Genomic DNA, 20,119 nt, shown 5'->3' with positions numbered 1-20,119 from the left:
CCTCTTACTCCGTGAATACTTACATGCTTACTCAACTATGTCTCCTGGTGATTACAAAGGGCCAGGCACCCAGTGAAGTTTGGCATATCCATAGAAGAGAAGCAGTGTGGCATTTCTGTGAAGGGTAGGGTGAGGAAACAAGACCAGTTGGTGAGATCTTGCTTCCCTGCTTGCATGCACTTTCACACTTTGTGTCTACAAAGACATGGCCTTAGCACTGTATCCCTGAAGGAGCATCTCCACCCCTATCGTTCAGCCCAGATATTGAGTTCCAGTTCCAAGGGCCTTCTGGAGGTTCCCTCACTGTGAGAAATGAAGTTACAGGGAGAAGGCCTTCTTGGTAGCTGCGCACGCCATATGGAACGCCCTCCCATCAAATGTCAAACTGATAACCAACTATATGGCAATTATATGGCCTTCCGTAGACACCTGAAGGCAACTGGGAAGCTTTTAATGTCTGATGTTTTGTTGTCTTCTAATTAATGGTGGAAGCAAGCCAGAGTGGCTGGGGTACAATTTATTTATTTATTTATTTATGCTTGCTGCGGCTGCTGCTGCTACTACTACTACTACATGGGGTTTAGGTGTTTGTTTTCTGTTAACCCTAACCTTTATTGACTGAAACCTTTCCCATAACTTAATTGTATCCATTCAGATCCTTGAATGATGTTGATGATGCCCACTGGTCCCTGTTTGGATACTGTCCTCAAGAGGACGCCCTGGATGATTTGCTGACAGTGGAAGAACACATGTATTACTATGCCCGACTACATGGCATCCCAGAGAAACATATTAAAGGGGTAAGTAGGTGTACATAAAGGTATGAAAGTAGGTGTACATGAAGGTATAAAGTAGGTGTACATAAAGGCAATGAGTCTGCTGTGAAACTCTGCTCTCCGTAGTCTTCTTTGGGTGATACTTCCAAGGAGAGAAACATTAGTAGGGGAAACCATTGACCCTCCCTCCATCATCACATCATCATCTGGGTGCTCTGATGTCCGGCTTCTACTTCAGAAGCGGGAGCCTGCTGTAGTTGGAGAGAGTCTCCCTGCATTTTAAAACCCTGGAAACAGGAGGGGAACCTCAGTGAGTACAGAAGGCCCCCAGCTTCAAAAGCAGCAGCCAAGCATGAGAGCACATAGAAGAAGTTGTGTGATGATGTAAAGACTGCCCTCTACAATCCTGTTCTGCTCATACTTCAGCTTTATAGGGTTACTCCTGAAGAGACACCGTGTTTTCGTCAGATATATGAATATGTAGGGACGCGGGTGGTGCTGTGGTCTAAACCACAGAGTCTAGGGCTTGCCGATCGGAAGGTCAGTGGTTCGAATCCCCGTGACAGAGTGAGCTCCCATTGCTCAGTCCCAGCTCCTGCCAACCTAGCAGTTCAAAAGCACGTCAAAGTGCAAGTAGATAGGCACTGCTCCGGCGGAAAGGTAAACGGCATTTCCGTGTGCTGCTCTGGTTTCACCAGAAGCGGCTTAGTCATGCTGGCCACATGACCCAGAAAAACTGTCTGTGAACAAACGTTGGCTCCCTCGACCAGTAAAGCGAGATGAGCACCACAACCCCAGAGTCATTCACGACTGGACTTAACTATCGGGGGTCCTTTACCTTTTTATGAATATATATCTGACCAAATTACTAAAGTATTTTGATTAACACTAAATAAATAATATCAATTGTCTTAAATTTTCATTCAATAGCTGGATTTTCAAACAAACTAGTTTTCTAAACAGATCGCTAGCAGATCACAAGTTACTGCCTTACAAAGCACAATGAAGCCCCCCCTTCATGGGGACTTAGCCTAGAGTTTAAAAACTTGGGGGACTTTGCTCTGCTGAACTCAACAAGGCTTACTTCTGAGCTAGCACATATAGGATTTCGCTGTCCAAGTGTGAAGATTGTGACTTGAAAGTTGCCTGGTCATTTTGACCTTTTCAGTGTCTTCTTCAATGGCTAATATACAGAGATTAGCGACCGGGCTCCTCCTGAGTGTTGTCACATAATTCAGATTCGTCCACAATAAGATAAAGGATAACTCTTTTCACTTCCCTTGCATATCATGGCTGAGATAACCATGGTCTTTAACAAACCTGCATAATTTTACTCATCAGATAATAATGTATAAAATATACAGTGGTGCCTCGCTTAACGACTGCCCTGCTTAATGAAATTTCCGCTTAACGAAAGGATTTTTCAAGCGGAGCTTGCCTCACTAGACGAATGCGTTTTACGAAAAATTCGTCTAGCGAATCGCGGTTTCCCATAGGAATGCATTGAAATTCAATTAATGCATTCCTATGGGCAAAAAAAAGGTCGAAAAAAATTCAGTGCATTCCTATGGGATTCGCTAGACGAATTTTTCGCTATAAGAAAAGACCCGTGGAACGAATTAATTTCGTCTAGCGAGGCACCACTGTAATGCCTTATATAGCAGGTTTTCCTCTTCATTGTCTGCTATAATCTGGACACATGCAAGCTCTATGACATTTCTAGGGAGACAAATAAGCATATTGCCAGTTAGACCTTTAATAACTGATGTTCCACTTGAATTTAAAGATGAAGGCTTTGCGCTCAACCCTGGTTTCAGCTAAATTTGAGTTCTTGATCACGTCATCTTGGGGAGCCATACAGGATAGCAGCTGCCAAATGTCCAGTCTTCTCCCCTGGATTGAAACCCTGGGAGGCCTATTATTCTGATTTGTGGTAGAAGCTTCTGCACAGGGTGCTGCTGACTGGCTGGGAATTGGTGGGGTTATTAACCCACTTCCTCCTAGAAGTAATTTTTCGAAACTGAAAAAAGCCTCTGACAAAGAAAGAGGAAAGACAGGAGGAAGGAAGAGCTGGATATGTATTGTGATTGCATAAATGTAGATACAGGGCTTTAAAAACAAAAGAGCAGAGAGCCTACTTGAATCATGGCAGGGAGGGGAGAAGGCGAGACAACCAAATCAGCCTTCTCCTCACTGGGTGGTACGTCTGTCAAATCAATGGCAAATGTGGCCTAGGAGGTGGAAGGTAGGAGCCAAGTTCAAGACACGACAGAGAAACACATACAAAACACAGCCTTACAAAACGGCAGAGTTTAACATGAAGGTCCTGTGAATCTGACCCTGTTTTATTCACCTTCCTTCTTTGCTAACTCCAAGCTGGCAGAGCAGCCAGGCATGCACTGCTTTTGTTTAGCACAAAGAGACTATAAATATGACAGCAGTTTTTAGAGTTCAATACTTATTGCTTAATTTGACCAAACAGGATGAACAAAAATAAGAGGGTTGTTATTTTCGTTCATTATAAATTTAGCAATGTTTTATTTAAATGTAGGCAAGTTTCAAATTGCTGATTAGCTAGCATTCAGGCTGAGCCATTTTTTAAAAAAGGCAGCCGAGAGACAAAATACTGGTAAATGTTGGGCAGTCTTGAGGCTGGCAAAGTAACTCATTTACCTGAATGGCAGGTGCTAATGGTTTTGTTGTCTTGCTGTCATTCTGCGAGTGGCCCAATGAGTTGGAACAATGACAACGTATCAGTGCCCAATCTTAAAAACAAAATATGTTTCCACAGATTGTACTTCGGCTTCTTTATCGACTTAACCTGATGTCTTACCAACACAGAATCACTTCTATGTGTAGCTATGGCACCAACAGAAAGTTATCAACTGCTCTGGCCCTTCTCGGAAAACCCTCAATTTTACTCCTGGTAAGAAATCAACACTGTGTGTGTGTGTGTGTGTGTGTGTGAGAGAGAGAGAGAGAGAGAGAGAGAGAGAGAGAGAGAGAGAGAGAGAGAGAGAGAGAGAAGAGAGACTTTGATTCACCATTTTCTCTAAACCAGGGGTCCCCAAACTTACCCGGCTTCGGGCCGGTGCCCGCAGCACCGATCGCGTGGCAGGGCGGGTTGGAAAAGTGCCGGAAATAGCTTGTGCACATGCACACGGGCCTCCTCCAACCTGGAAGTGCGCCGGAAATTACGCTTGCGCATGTGCGCAAGCTATTTCCGGTGCTTTTTCCGACCTGGAAGTGGGCAGCTGCACCACGCCGGTAAGAGCAGGCGGCAGCAGCGAGCGGCGGGGGTCATCGCGGGCCAGATAAAAGAGGCCTTTGGGCCGTATCCGGCCTGCAGGCCGTAGTCTGGAGACAGCAACAGCAACAAGAAGGGGCACCACATTGATTGTTAGAGTGAGGGTGTGCACAAAACATTTAGCCATAAGATTAATGCTCTGGATAGAAACTGAACATTAAGGAAGGCTTGTTGATGTTTCACAATAAATGATCCCTTCTCAAGGAAATCAGAAACACTCTAGATTCACTTTTTATAAAAATCATTTTTGGGGCTCCAAATTGGAGTGGAATATAAAAGTTTTAAATAAATAAATACTCTTCTCTCCTCAAATTAACATATAACACATCTCACTTCAAGTGCTGAGAAGTTTAAAGCGTAGGCTAAAGGATATTGTTTATTTGGGGTGAGAGAACATAGGAGAGTTGTATAATCTTTGCAGCATTTACTTTATTTACGAATATATGGGCCAAACCTAATGGGGACAAATACGCTCCTGTAAAGCAGACAGCACAACCATTAATTCCGGCTCAGATCTCGTACGGAAAATAGCTGCGCCCAAGAATGCTTCATCTTCAACCATCTCCCTCCCTCCCTTTCTTTCTCATTTAATTTGCAAACCTGCTCCAATCTTCTAACTCTGAAAAACACTATCTCGCCCATTAAGGGGGATTAAGGTTCTTAATGTTATGGTCCATGGGGTCACGAAGAGTCGGACACGACTAAACGACTAAACAACAACAAGAAGGTTCTTATGTTAAATCCTGAATTGTGCACTGAGGACAGGGCAGCCCATCACTTCCTCTAATAGCAAACTCAGCTGATGGCTGTTGACAGTCAAGTTCAACCCCTTGTAGCATCTGATCAGGCAGAGCCATTGCCTCTTTGCATGGAGTCTCCCTTTTCTCATCAGGGGTGCTCGCCACTGTCTCTGCTTCTTGCCCAATTAACTTCTGTGCATCCTGGAATGTAGCATCCAGCTTGTCCTCAAGACTCCTTTGAAGCTGCACCCCTTGCTGTGGGATCTCCTGCCTTTGCAGCTTGTCCATTGGCCACACAAGCTGCTCCTCCATTTCATTCACTCAATCACTCACTCATTTATGTATTACACTTATGCACCACCTTTATCTTCCAAGTGACACCCCAAGTGATGCATTTGCACTAGAAGAGTGTATAAATGTTTGTGTGTGTGAGTGAGATGAATAAAGAAGGAGGATATTGTGTTAATGAATGAACTTCTAATAGTTGGGAAGGATATTTCCTCAGCACAACAACTGCAAACTCAGCCTGGTTTCTGGCTATTTTAATATCATGTTATCACCAAACAATCACAATTCAAATAATCACGGAAGTGCCTGACAATTTTTGCTGATGATGCCTGCTGAAGGATAATAAGCATATGGGAGCTCATCTGTGGTCTATTGTCTGTGTAACGCTCAAAGCAGAAACCTTGCTTTAATCCAGGCATCCCCAAACTTCGGCCCTCCAGATGTTTTGGACTACAATTCCCATCTTCCCCGACCACTGGTCCTGTTAGCTAGGGATCATGGGAGTTGTAGGCCAAAACATCTGGAGGGCCGCAGTTTGGGGATGCCTGCTGTTATGTACTGAGCTGAATCCTAGAACAATAGGATTCAGAAACAGCGGGAGCTACCCAATCCAACTCCAGGTGGAAGTGAATCCGCAACCTGATTGGCCTGCTGGAGCAGCCAATCAGGCGGCGGGCAGAAGTGAATCTGCTACCTGATTGGCCTGTAGGAGCAGCCAATCAGGCTGCAGGCAGAAGTCAATCCACAATATAATTGGCCCACAGGTGTAGCCCTGAAGTAGCCAATCACGCAAGGCCCATTGTGTAAATAATGTATATAAGCAGATGGTTTTGGGAAAAGAGCCATTCTTCTTCTCCTCTTCTCCTTGATGACTATGAGCTGAATAAAGAGCATGAAATTCACTCTCGACTCCGAGTACATTTCACTGGCGACGAGGATGGGATCCTGCTGAGCTGACCGCCACCACGCACTGCACCGCAGCACCGCCACCTGCTGCACCGCTGCATCGCACCGTGCATCCAGGCTTCAGCTCCAGGACCCAAGGAACCCAGAATGGCAACCGACAGCAGCTTCTCGCCATTCAAACCAGCATCAGGAGACTGGGAAGGGTACGCTGCCCGTTTCAACTTCCTCCTGCAAGCGAAAGAAGTCACCAACGATGCCATGAAGAGGGCGACATTCTTCAGCGTCTGTGGAGAGGAGACGTTTGAAATCGCCCGGGCTCTCCTTGCACCTAGAGATGTCGCTACCGTCTCGTACAAAACAATAATGGAACGGCTGAAGGAGCACTTCTCACCACAGCCCTCGGTGGTAGCTTGCCGAAATGCCTTCTACGCAAAGCGGCAAGCCCCGGGGGAAACCATAACTGGGTTTGTGACCTCCCTCCGCCAAGCCGCCCGGCTATGCAACTTCTCAGAGTTGGAGAACATGCTTCGTGACCGCCTCGTCGGTGGCCTGAGGGACGAGATGTTGCAACGACGCCTCTACGCCAAAAAAGACCTCACGTTCCAGATTGCTCTGGAGGAAGCCCTGGCAACCGAAGCCGCCGAGAGGTCAACGCAAGAGGCACGACCGGCCCCGCCATCCCAACCGAGGGTCTACCACGAAGACCTCACCGACGAATCCGAATCTGACAGGGAGGAAGTACACCGAGTACAGCGGCGCACTCAAGCAGCACACACACCACAGCAGCCTCGACGAGAAGGAGGGAACTGTGCAAGCTGCGGGGAGAACCACGAGAGGAGGACCTGTCGTTTCCGCAACGCAGAGTGCAGGCAGTGCAGAAAATTGGGACACATCGCCCGGGTGTGTCGGGCTCGACTCACCCGTCGACAAGCATCAGATGACCGACCCAGGAGCCCCAGGTCACACGGCACCATGCACCAAGGCAACTCGACGGAGATCACGGACTACCAGGTATTCCAGTTGCCCCATCCCAGCACAGAGAAAATTTATATAGAGGTACAGATAGAGGGAGCCCCATGCCGCATGGAGCTGGACACGGGTTCAACTCTATCCATAATCTCGGCCCGAGCATTAAGGGAACTGTGCCCTAATGGGGGTCCCAAACTAAGGCCGGCCCCATTCACCCTCCGGGACTTCCAGAAACGTAAGGTCCCTACAATGGGGGTGGGGACCTTCAGGGTGCAATATCGAGGTCGAAAGCAACAATTGGACTTGCTGGTAGTTAAGGGCCCCTACGTTAGCTTACTGGGACTGGCATGGTTTGGACCTCTGGGGCTAGCCGTTACCGGGGTGAACCGCACTAGCTTACAAGTGGACGTGGACGCCATATGCAAAGAGTTTCCAGGGGTTTTCGATGGGGCATTGGGACGATATACAGGACCCCCCATTGCCCTACAGCTAGACCCCGCTGTACGACCCATCAGGCACAAGGCCCGCCGGGTCCCGTTCGCCCTGAAACCCCGCATAGACGAGGAATTGGACCGACTCGTGGAGCAAGGAGTGCTGGAGCCGGTGCCCAACGCCCCCTGGGAAACTCCAATTGTCACACCCGTCAAGCCTAACGGTTCGGTCCGCATCTGTGCAGACTACAAATGCACCATAAACAAGGCTCTCACGGCCCATGCATACCCAGTGCCAGTGGTCAGCCATGTCCTCGCCACCCTGGCTGGGTCAAAAATCTTTGGCAAACTGGACTTGGCCCAAGCGTATCAACAGTTGCCTGTGGACGAAGCCACAGCAGAGGCTCAGACGATTGTGACGCACAGAGGGGCATTCAGAGTAAAGCGGCTGCAATTTGGCGTTAGCGTGGCACCAGGCATATTCCAGAATCTAATGGACTCTCTCCTTAAAGGGATTCCTGGCGTCACCCCCTTCTTCGATGATGTACTGATCGCCGGGCCCACACCAGAGGAATTTGAGGACCGCCTCCGCTCCGTCCTGCACCGTTTCCAGACGGCGGGCCTCAAGGTGAAGCGGGAAAAGTGTTTACTGGGAGTGCCGCAGGTGGACTTTCTGGGATTTAAGGTGGACGCAGAAGGGGTCCATCCAACCGGTGACAAGGTACGGGCCATTTGTGAGGCCCCAGCGCCCAAGAGCAAGCCCGAACTTCAGTCATTCTTGGGACTATTGAACTTTTACCATGCCTTTCTTCCGCATAAGGCAGCGGTAGCGGAGCCCCTACACAGACTCCTAGATAAAAGGGCCCCTTGGGTGTGGGGCCAGCGACAAAGGGCCGCATTCCAGGCAGTCAAGGACTTGCTCGTCTCGAACTCGGTCTTGGCACACTTCGACGAGAGGCTGCCAGTGGTGCTGGCATGCGACGCCTCTCCCTATGGCATCGGCGCTGTCCTGGGACACCAACTCCCGGATGGAAGAGAGGTGCCGGTGGCATACTTCTCCCAGACGCTTGCTGCAGCCGAACGAAACTACTCACAGATTGACAAGGAGGGTCTGGCAATCGTGAAGGGCGTAAAAAAATTCCATGATTTCTTGTACGGGCGGCCCTTTACCATAGTGACTGACCACAAGCCGTTGCTTGGCCTGTTTGCCCCCGAGAAGCAGACCCCCCAAGTGTTGTCTCCACGTGTCCTCAGGTGGTCAATTTTCCTTGCCGGCTACCAGTATGCACTAATCCACCGCCCTGGGAAGGCGATGGGCCACGCAGACGCCCTCAGCAGGCTACCACTACCAGAAACAGGCCCCGACCCAGCGCCTGCGCAAGAGGTTATGACCCTGGAGCTGCTTCCCGACCGACCCATTCAGGCACAAGAAGTTGCGCACCATTCCACAAAAGATAGGGTCATCTCCCGGGTCCTGGACTGGGTGTGGCGAGGATGGCCCAGCAGCAGCCCCGGGCCAGAATTCGCTGGCTACACAAACCGCAAACATGAACTGTCGGCCCACAAGGGGTGCCTGTTATGGGGAAGCAGGGTTGTTGTTCCCCAGCCCCTCCGCAAAAGGGTCCTCACAGCCCTACACGAGACACACCCAGGGGTAGTGAGGATGAAGGCCCTTGCCAGGAGTTATGTGTGGTGGCCGGGGATTGACAGAGAGATAGAGGCCTGGGTCCAACACTGCCAGACCTGCCAAGAATCCCGCCCAGATCCCCCAAGGGCCCCAGTCCAGCCCTGGGAGTCCGCCCGACATCCATGGTCACGCTTGCACGTGGACTTCGCTGGACCCTTCCAGGGAAAAACATTCTTCATAGTGGTGGATTCCTACACCAAATGGCTGGAGGTCGCACTGGTACCGTCCACTTCTACGGCGGCAGCCATCCGGGTACTACGTGAGCTTTTTGCAACCCACGGGCTCCCTGACACCCTCGTCTCGGACAATGGAACCGCATTCACGTCAGAGGAGTTCCAGACCTTCACAGCGCAGAACGCCATCCGCCACATCCGCTCAGCACCATTCCACCCTGCCACCAATGGCCAAGCGGAGCGCATGGTGCGGACCACCAAGGACAGCCTCCGCCGCATGACACAAGGGGACTGGGAATACCGCCTTGCTGCATTTCTTCTAGCACAGCACAGCACCCCAAGCACAACGACGGGCCGGAGCCCAGCTGAACTACTAATGGGCCGGCGCCTTGCAACTAGACTGGACCGACTTCACCCCGACAGAGCTCAGGATGAGGTAGTGGTGGGGAAAGGCAGGAACCCCCGGACATTTGTGGCCCAGGACGCAGTGTACGCAAAGAATTTTGGGGCAGGCCCAGCATGGGTACCCGCCACAGTCACCAAGGTGACCGGTCCCGTGTCGTACGAGGTACTAACGGAAGGGGGGCAATGTTGGCGCCGCCACTGCGACCAGCTACGGCGACGATTCCCAGGAGGAACCCGGGAGGAGAGCGGGACAGAGGGGTCCCAAGGGGACAGCAGGGCAGTGAGGCCTGTAGAGCGAGAGGGGTGGGCAGGGGAAGCAGAAGCAGAAGCAGTAGGCACAGAGGGGCGCCCCGAGGCTGGAAGGACACCGGAACCAGAGCCACAACCTAGTGGTTCAGTGGCGCCAGACCAGACAGCCCCGGCACAGCCAGCAGCCTCGGAACACGAGCCAGAACCAGAACCCCTGACCAAGGAACACCCCAGGCCACAACGCACACGGAGGCGGCCAGCAGACCTTGGGGACTACGAATGCAACTTCCCGGGCAGGACTGGAACTTAGAGGGGAGGGGTGTTATGTACTGAGCTGAATCCTAGAACAATAGGATTCAGAAACAGCGGGAGCTACCCAATCCAACTCCAGGTGGAAGTGAATCCGCAACCTGATTGGCCTGCTGGAGCAGCCAATCAGGCGGCGGGCAGAAGTGAATCTGCTACCTGATTGGCCTGTAGGAGCAGCCAATCAGGCTGCAGGCAGAAGTCAATCCACAATATAATTGGCCCACAGGTGTAGCCCTGAAGTAGCCAATCACGCAAGGCCCATTGTGTAAATAATGTATATAAGCAGATGGTTTTGGGAAAAGAGCCATTCTTCTTCTCCTCTTCTCCTTGATGACTATGAGCTGAATAAAGAGCATGAAATTCACTCTCGACTCCGAGTACATTTCACCTGCTTTAATCTATAAATGGAGTAGTAAGAATGTGCACAGCCCAAGTACTACTCTTGAATAGAAGTCATACACATTATCTGCCCCCAACATAATATCTGCCCAGTGCTGTTATCTAACAATGTGCATCTATCTCTAATATTAACCACTTCCATTGTACACAGTAGCATTTGACTTTTGCCATTCATGATCACTTTTTTGCATTCTAGGAAGCATTCTGTGCATCTGTTTAGTCATGCTTCTGTTGCAGCTTTACTATTAGTACAGCATTGCTACTAATAAAATAATATCTGCTCACCCCCTCCCTTGGGTGGGCAGGGTTTGCAACATTGCGCAGGCTCCTGGTACAGGTGAGCCACCCACCTTTGTTCCAAGGAGGCCATCGCCCTGCCCCCATCTCAGCAGTCCTATGGGCAGCCAGCTGGGGGTGGGGCGAGGGCCAGCATAAGGGGCTGATTCTCCTCAGCCCAGGCTCACTTGTTTTCCTTCCAGTCATGTTTCTGTTGCAGCTTTACTATTACAGCATTGCTAATCATCATCATCATCATCATCTTTTCTGGAAGCAACTCATACCTGCCAAGTTGCTGTCGGAGAAATAAGGGACCGGCCGGAAGTAGCAGACCGGAAGTAGCACTGCCGCCATTTTGGAACTGGGCGGAGCATGCTCAGAAGTGACTTTTGATGCTGCTTTGCCCAGTTCCAAAATGGCCGCCGCTCCAGAAGTCGCACTGCAGCCATTTTGGAACTGGGCAGAGCAGCATCAAAAGTCACTTCTGAGCATGCTCCGCCCAGTTCCAAAATGGCCGCTGCGCCAGAATAAACCGGGGAAAAACAAAAAAATCAGTTTTTTCAGCTAGGAACAGCTGGAAAAAAGGGGATTTCCGGGGGAATATGGGAGACTTGGCAGCTATGAAGCAACTATAACTAAAAGGGAGGAGTGATTAATGTGAAGGCCAAATATTAGTGGGGTTCCCCCTGAAAAAAAGAGGAAACTGTGGCAACAAATCACAAGTTCCTCTTCTTTACTTTTTACATTTGCTGTCAACTTCTTTTATTTTAGGATGAGCCAAGCTCTGGCATGGATCCTAACGCTAAGAGACATCTGTGGAAAATCATCACGGAGGAAGTACAGAACCAATGTTCAGTGATCCTTACTTCTCACAGGTAGTCCCAGGCTTCTAATGAAAATGTTCAGACTCACTTTCCACATTGAGATGAGCCCAGTTCCTCATTAGACAAGAAAATATGTATTCAAACCTATATTTAGTTACAGGTAGGTAGCCGTGTTGGTCTGAGTCGAAACAAAATAAAAAAATTCCTTCAGTAGCACCTTAAAGACCAACTAAGTTTTTATTTTGGTATGAGCTTTCGTGTGCATGCACACTTTATAAGTGTGCATGCACACGAAAGCTCATACCAAAATTAAAACTTAGTTGGTCTTTAAGGTGCCACTGAAGGAATAAACCTATATTTGTTCAATCAAGGTAGAGTGAGCACAAATAGAGACTGCTGTGTGCTCCACTGAGCTAAAAGCTAAAAGGAAAATGGAATTGAAATGCTGGACTGGCCCATATAACTAGCCTAGGAAATATAAAACAATGTTTTAAAGTGGTTTACAATGAAACACAGAATGCAACACAAAAACAGACCAATATCCCCGGACTAACATGGTGCCTGCCCACTTGCGCTATAGAAATCCACTTATGCGGCAAGACTTCTGGTTTCTCTTCTCTCTCCAGCCCCCGGCACCCCTCGAAAAATATGCACTGCAAATTTCCACAACCCACTGGTGCAGATTTTGGAGGTGCACAGAGGGGGAGAGAGAAGGAGAAGTCATGTTGCATTGCCCACTCAGACTACATTGGGTTTCACTCATACTAAATCACATATTTAACTGTATGTTCCCACTACAGCTTCTCTTGCTGTTTCCAGTGGAGCAGAATTTCTGAGACTCTGATTCCCCTGAAAGATACCTCCTAAAAGCCCCTCATCCTTTGATGGCGCTCCTTCAATAGCTGCCCAAGGCACCTTCTAAACAGCAGCTAAATGAAGGGTCGCAAAGTTAAGCTAAACCACTAATTTCATTTAGTTGTTTGTTTCTGAAATCTCTCTACTGGATTCTTTGCTACCAAAGCACTGCCCTGTGCATTAACCAATAAAATAAAATGAAAGCCATTCTAAAAATGGAGAGCAATTTAAATCCAGTTATCAAACCCACACGAGCTTTTATAATAGCTGTAGTGGGAAAAGAATCCAAATTGTATCAACCTGAGCCATCACTAAACACTTTCCGCAGGAACCATGTTTCAGCTAGCCATTAAATGTCAGCAGTGAAGTGGCTGAATGGGCTTCCAGAAGCAGCGCATTGCATTCCAGAGCACGGCTGGTGAGGTGACTGCCTCGGGCGGCAAGCTCCACAGGGGCAGCAGATCCCAATGGAGATCTTCATTTTCCCCGCCCCAGCCCCTTGTTGCTGATGTAGATCTTTACCCCAGGGGCCCTGGCTGCCATCTTGGAGAAGGTTGTGGCTCTGCTTTCTCAGTCCTCAGGGTGCTGTTCTTCCCCCACTATTCTGGCAACACAAGGTGGAGGGGGCATAGCATATTCCATAACTCTTATGCGCTTGGTGGTGGAAACTGTTACCATTATTTAAGCAATAATTGCGCATTTTGCTACAGACCTGGAACATTATCAAAGTGATAAGATGGGAGCGTTCCCTTCCTTTCTCATTCAAGAGCAGACAGAATTACAGAGCTGAGGGAAAGCGTTGCTTGATCTAGCCAACTGCCCCTGATGAAACAAAAAGCTGGAGAAGCTTAATGTTGCAGCGATTAAAAAATGGCAATCCTCCCCAAGCTGTTATTTGTGTTTTAGGGCAGGTGCTTGGAAAATGGAAAACTTCTATTAATAACTTTATTTATTTTTTCAGAATAAAAAGGCCAGACTTAGTTCTGATTTGCTATACAATAGGACGATCCATGGTGGGGATGGGAAAGGGGTCAGTTGCTGATTATGGGAGACATTCAGGCAAATGGGATAGCGAGCCCCCTTCAGGCCTTTGCACTAAACAAAGAGTTGGGGAGGGGGCATGCCCAGTAATGTGGGCAGTGGGAGCAACATGTGCACTTCCATCCCACTGCACACTTTTGCCCTTGCTTGTCCAGGCAGTACACCCAAAGAGGGCGTTTGCTTTCCTCTGAGAGGAAATTCTGGAGGGAATGTTGGAGTTGATGACCCTCTTGGTCCCCTCCAACTGTACAAGTCTATGCTTGGCCCTGCCCAGAGAGTGTGACAGTCCAGGGAAAGCCCTTTATGTATAAGCCCTGGGAGGTCAAACAGCTGAATCCCATGCTGCTTAATATTGACTTACTAAATAATTTGGAGTCCTTGGAGAGTTGAGAAAATCAAATGAAAACATTTAAGACACATTTTTAATGTAAGACTCTCTGTCATTCCAGCTGATGATGAAACAGGGCCTTGTCCTGGATTTCTAAAAACTGGATTGCTACTGGAATTTGCCTTATTATTCTCAACTTAAAACTTTCCAAAAATTAATCTACTACCTGGCCAGAGCTCTTGGAATCTTTTCATTTGATTTGCTTAATATTGACTGACGCGCAGACTGTGTGCATTTTCCAAATACACTGGAGATCCACTCCACACACCTTCTCACCATCATAGATTCTCCTCGTGCTTCTTGGGGAGTTCATTGCTCTACTTTCTCCGTTTTTCAGCATGGAAGAATGTGAGGCTCTCTGCACAAGACTGGCTATCATGGTAAATGGATGTTTCCGGTGCCTGGGTTCACTGCAGCATATAAAGAGCAGGTTGGTAAAATGTCTCTCTTGCAACAGTTCCCATAGGTTTACTGTGAGACCCAACTGAGCAGGAAATGGTGGAATGAAGACTTGTTTTTGTGACAAAGTCAAGGGGAAAAAGGGAGAATGATAGAAAGAGAGCAAACAAGTGCTTTTCTCGGGATAGGGAATTGCAGGCTGCAGTCCTGTGCACTCTTCCCTAGAAGTAAGTTTCATTGAACTCAATGGAGGTTTCTTCTGAGTAGACATATACAGGACAACACTGTTAGACTGCACCTGTTATCTGAGGATTTGGACAGGCTGGTTGGACAAGTGAAACCGATCGCCTGTCTCCTTGATTCTTGCCCATCCTACCTCATAAAAGCAGCCAGGCTGGCCTGGCCAGTGGGCTCCGTGGGGTGGTGAGGGAGTCTTCCTGGACTCCCTTAAAGAAGTGGTATCTTTGGACCCAGCCATGATGGTCAATTATCGCCCAGTCTCAAATCACCTGGGCAAGGTGATTTAGCGGGTGGTCGTGGAACAACTCCGGGCAGATCTGGAGGATGCAGATCATTTGGATCCCTTCCACTTAGGATTCAGGCCCCATCATGGGACTGAAACTGCCCTGGTCACACAAGGGAATGAGGTGAAACAGGACTTCAATCTCTGTTTTGTAAATCATATTCTGATCGGCCCGAAAAGATACTCTAAATTACAGTGGTACCTCTACTTACGAATAACTCTACTTACGAATGTTTCTACTTACGAATGGAGCTCCGTCCGCCATCTTGGATGAGGTTTAGATAGGATTTTTTCTACTTACAAATTTTTAGATAGGATTTTTTCTACTTACGAATTTTTTTCTCCCAATGCATTCCTATGGGATTCGACTTACAAATTTTTTCTACTTACAAATGTGCGTTTGGAACACATTAAATTCGTAAGTAGAGGTACCACTGTATATGCAATGCAACTCTCATTTGGAGGGTCAGACATTACCCATCCCTGGTGTGGATACTTGGGGCATGTTTTGTTCTAGTTTAGGTGCAACACCCATGTGCTGACGGATGAGCATAAGGCTCATTAAAGTCCCACTGCTTCTCGTCATTCAGTGCACTCACACTGCAGCATTTAGGCAATGATTAAAACCTGTGTCCACCTTCTGCATCCCCACCCAGTCCTGGGTGTAAAATACTTGACCACTAGCCTATTCCGCCTGATGATGACCTTGATTTTGTGAGGTGCATGCACTCATGTACATCAGCTGGGTGGAGGAAAGGAGCTCTGCTGAAGCAAATATTAATTCCTCTTGCACAGATAGTTGGCTTGCGCCTTACTTCTTCCAGACCCTACATGTTGACTATCCCTGACATGTGAGTTTCTGCACATTGACAGTGGCCAGATTTATACCTAATGTCCTTGCAGTTATTTTAAGAATTCAATAATAGTTTTTGTTTGGTGTCCCAGAAGGACTGTTTGATTCTAGTTTTTAAACCTCTTTTACATTCCATAAAATATTTATTTCCTTTTATCCCTCCAGATTTGGAAAAGGTTTCACCGTGAAGATGCATTTGAATAATAATTCCGATAGTATAGAAAAGCTGACAGAATTTTTGCAATTGACCTTTCCAAATACACATCTGAAGGTAAATATGAAAGAATGTGCAGGGCATTATGTTGTAAGAAGTGATAAATATTTTGAGCATGCACCTGCAGCCCAAAGTGGTACAACCCAGATATTGGCAAGAATGAGGGCAAATAGTTTTGAATGCATTTGAGCACTAGCAGAATTTTTTAAGTGTCTTGAGTTATTTCAGCAATGCTATCATTAAAGTACTTCCATGATTTAATAGCACCAGCCAAATATTACCTTCTTATTATAAAGGCAGGGGAACCGAGGTGTAAGATTTTACATAGTTCCTCTGCAAGCTCATGACTGAATCAATCCAGTAATTATCATGTCAGTGACAAAATGATAGAACCAACATTTGAAACATCTTCCTGATCAATAGCAGCTAGTAACATTGGACCTAACTGATTCTGGTGCTCCTTCCATAATTGTTGTGTGGAGATCCAGAATCAGCAACAGAAGTATTGGAAAAAGGAGGCCGTATGGAGGAATAAACACAAGCACACCAAGGGGCCAGAGCTCATAAGGACAGCTATCAATCAGTAAGATAAACAGTGCCCACCCCCCTCTGAATCTGGCATTCATTAGCAGTAAATCTTCTTATTGGTACAGGACCATCAACTGAATATGGTGGAATATCATGTCCCAGTGTCTGCAGGAGGTGTAGCAAACATATTTCAAATGCTGGAAGCAAACAAAGAAGTCTTCAAAATCAGGCACTTCTCAGTGAGTCAAACAACTCTAGAAGAGGTATGGAATGATACTTGTCCAATCATACTATACATGTATCTATGTATGTGTTTATTTTTATTTTAAATATGTCTACCTTGCCTTTCTAGGCATCCAAAGCAGCTGGGAATTTGATTGTCTTTATAAATAATAGTATACTGCACCTTTTACCAACTACAGTGGTTCTTCGGGTTACAGATGCTTCTCGGTTTCAGAACTTTGCTTCAGGATGAGAACAGAAATTGTGCAGTGGCAGCGGGAGGCCCCATTAGCTAAAGTGGTGCTTCAGGTTAAGAACAGTTTCAGGTTAAGAACGGACCTCCGAAACTAATTAAGTTCTTAACCCGAGGTACCACTGTATATCATTCTAAGCTCACAGCCCAAAGCATAGGAACAATGTGGCAGATACCAGCTAGATTTTTTAAAATATAGGTGTATGTGAGGGACAGGGGATATCGCGAAGTCCCTCCCCTCCTGAGTTCAAGCCCGTCCCCGAGCAAAGGGGAAAGCAGGGAGAGTTCCGATTCCAGTGGGGAAGCAGGAAGTCGTGTCCGAGGCTCAGGCAAGGTAGAGGAGCCAGGGTCCCAGGTGGGACAGGAAGGGGCAAGTAAGGGGGGAAGACCCATCCCCCCAACTCCAGAATTACGCAGGAAGAGGAGGGGCAAGAGGATGGGTCTGCCAAAGCTTTTGTGTTGGAGAAAGACGCGCCAAAAGCCATTAGGAGGTTCTGAAACCGACTGACAACATCGCTCCGTGTAAATAGCAATGACTTGAGCACTGTAAATACGCAGCACCAATAAAAGAATAAAATGCAGAGCTGCGTAGCGTCGTTACTCTGAAGTAATCCACTCCGGCCACTGTGACAGCAACCTCCTAATCATTTTTGGGCTACTTTGGAGTTGCCGGGATGAGCGTGTCAGAGGCGGAGAAGTGGCGGCAGATCGCTGAGCAAGCCCAGCTAGAACTGCAACAGCTGTCGCTGCAGGCGCAGGGAGAATTGAAGGCAGCTAAAGAGGAGACTAAGAAGGTCCAGGACGACCGGCTACAACTTGCGGAACAGGTGAGAGAGCTCCAGGAAAAAGAGCAGCATTTAAGGGCGGTGGCGGTAGACCTCCAAAACAAGCTGGATGCAGAGAAAAACAAGGCGGGAGGGGCACCCCAAGTCCAAGTGCTGCCAGGAAGGAGAGCCGGGACCCTAGTAAGCAAGTTCAATGGAGACCCGAAGGAGTTTCAGGGCTTTGAGACTGAGATTGTGTATGCTCTTGAGCTGCACCACGATGAGTTCCCTGATGATGAGCACAGAGTAGCGTTTATTGTGGAGCACCTTACAGGGGCGGCCAGGGAGTGGCTAAGACCGTTAATTGCAACAAGGAATCCTTGCATGAAGAATGTCAAACTATTTCTAGAAGGTTTGAAAACGATGTATTCGTCCGATAGTCATATGGACCAGACTAAGGAGGAACTTCATAATTTACGCCAAGGAAATATGACAGTTCGCGCGTATTGGGCGAAATTCACCATGCTGGTGCACAGATTGGGGTGGGATCTGGAGTCTGCCCCAATGCAAGCGGCGTTTTACTTGGGGTTGCATGAGGAGGTGAAGGATGAGCTCTCGAGAGGTCCAAAGCCCAGTAATATGGATCAACTGAGCAAAGCGGCTCTGGCGGTGGGGGTGAGGCAGGAATCCAGATGGAGCGACAAGCAAGCAACGCGCGCAAAGCGGGCTTGGTTCCCACGGTCGCAGGAGAAGCCACTCCCTCAACAACCCTTTCAAGCCACGCCTGGGGCCAGTCAGGACCAGGAACCCATGCAGATTGATAGCGCGCGCGCGCGGGCTTTTCAAACCCCAGCGGCGCCAAGACGCAAGGAGGGAAGGGGTGGGAATTGCTTTCTCTGCAACTCCCCCCAGCATCTCGTCAGAGACTGCCCACATCGCAGGGAGTGGCAAGGAAAGGCGGGAACGGTTGTGCCCTCCCCCACTGACGCAGCACCACAGCAGGGAAACGGGAAAGCCTGGCTGCAGGAGACAAGGGGCGGCAGCCAGGCACAGTCAGCAGACAACAGCCCCAGCCCACCCACCCGCACAGAGAGGAGCAGAGCCAGCCCACCCCTCCCAGAGCAGGAGTGGTTCTAGAAGTGACGCTCACGCTCCCAAATGGCTATCCATTGACGGTCCTCGCCCTAATTGACAGTGGTGCCTCAGCCAACTTCTTCTCGAGAAACTTTGCAGAAGAGCACCAGATCCAGCTTCTGCAGCTGGATTTTCCTCTGCACGTGGCAACCATTGACGGCAGAGAGCTGCTGGGAGGGGCCATCACTCATCAAACCCCCCCCATGAGAATGACGGTTGGAAGGCACTCAGAGACACTGGCATTCAACGTCACCACCATCTCAGACCCCCCGATCGTTTTGGGCATGAGCTGGCTGGCGCGCCACGACCCCTCCATAAGTTGGCATCAGAGATGCATCACTTTTGGATCGGACTTTTGCCTGGAACATTGCATGCAGCACCAACCAGGGGAGGGGCCTCCGATAGCCACGGTGGCCACCATGCACGTCAAAGGGGGTGAGGCGATACCCAAACCATACTGGGACCTGCAGGAGGTCTTCAGTGAAGCGGAGTCCGACCACCTGCCCCCACACAGGCCTTTTGACTGCCAGATCAACCTGGTGCCTGGGGCAACTATACCCCCAGCCAAGCTGTACGCCATGTCAGACCAGGAACTGGAGGATCTGCGCGCTTTTATCGACAAGAACCTCAGCCGGGGGTTCATCAGAGAAAGCAAGGCAGCAGGGGGCAGCCCGGTCTTCTGGGTGGACAAGAAAGACACGCAACAGCGCCGTCTTGTGGTGGATTTTAGACGGCTGAATTCGGTGACAGAGCCAGTGGCTTTCCCCATGCCCAGAGTGGATGATCTCCTGACAGCGGCACGCAGAGGCAAGATTTTCACCAAGCTAGACCTGAGGGGGGCGTACAACTTGATCAGGATCCGGGAAGGCGATGAGTGGAAAACCACGATGTTCACGCCTCTGGGCTCTTTTGAATATCTGGTGATGCCCTTCGGGTTGCAAGGGGGCTCAGCATGCTTCCAGGCCTTCATGCACCACGTCCTGGGGTCCCTACTCTTCAGGAAATGCTTGGTCTTTCTGGATGACATCCTTATTTACTCCAACGACCCAGTGCAGCACGTGAAGGACGTCAGGGAGGTGTTACAGCGCCTGAAGGAGAACCACCTGTATGTGAAGCTGGAGAAGTGCAAGTTTCACACCAAGGAGGTGGACTTCCTGGGCTACAAGCTGTCAGACAAGGGGCTGGCAATGGACAAGGACAAGGTGC

At 48.9% G+C, this 20,119-nt stretch overlaps 1 protein-coding gene across 1 annotated transcript in view; it reads left to right on the top strand.

Annotated features, from left to right (window-relative positions):
• The window catches only part of ABCA12 (ATP binding cassette subfamily A member 12), a 142,747-nt gene that overhangs the window by 119,001 nt on the left and 3,627 nt on the right, over positions 1–20,119 (top strand). Inside the window, exons 48-53 of the mRNA XM_035138968.2 lie at positions 656–800; positions 3,568–3,702; positions 11,687–11,790; positions 14,361–14,453; positions 15,964–16,069; positions 16,666–16,803. Coding sequence (XP_034994859.1) covers positions 656–800; positions 3,568–3,702; positions 11,687–11,790; positions 14,361–14,453; positions 15,964–16,069; positions 16,666–16,803 — 721 coding nt within the window. The remainder of the gene's footprint in view (positions 1–655; positions 801–3,567; positions 3,703–11,686; positions 11,791–14,360; positions 14,454–15,963; positions 16,070–16,665; positions 16,804–20,119) is intronic.

Source organism: Zootoca vivipara, chromosome 1 (genome assembly GCF_963506605.1).
Source record: "Zootoca vivipara chromosome 1, rZooViv1.1, whole genome shotgun sequence".
NCBI lineage: Eukaryota > Metazoa > Chordata > Lepidosauria > Squamata > Lacertidae > Zootoca > Zootoca vivipara.
This window is presented reverse-complemented; position numbering and strand designations above follow the sequence as displayed.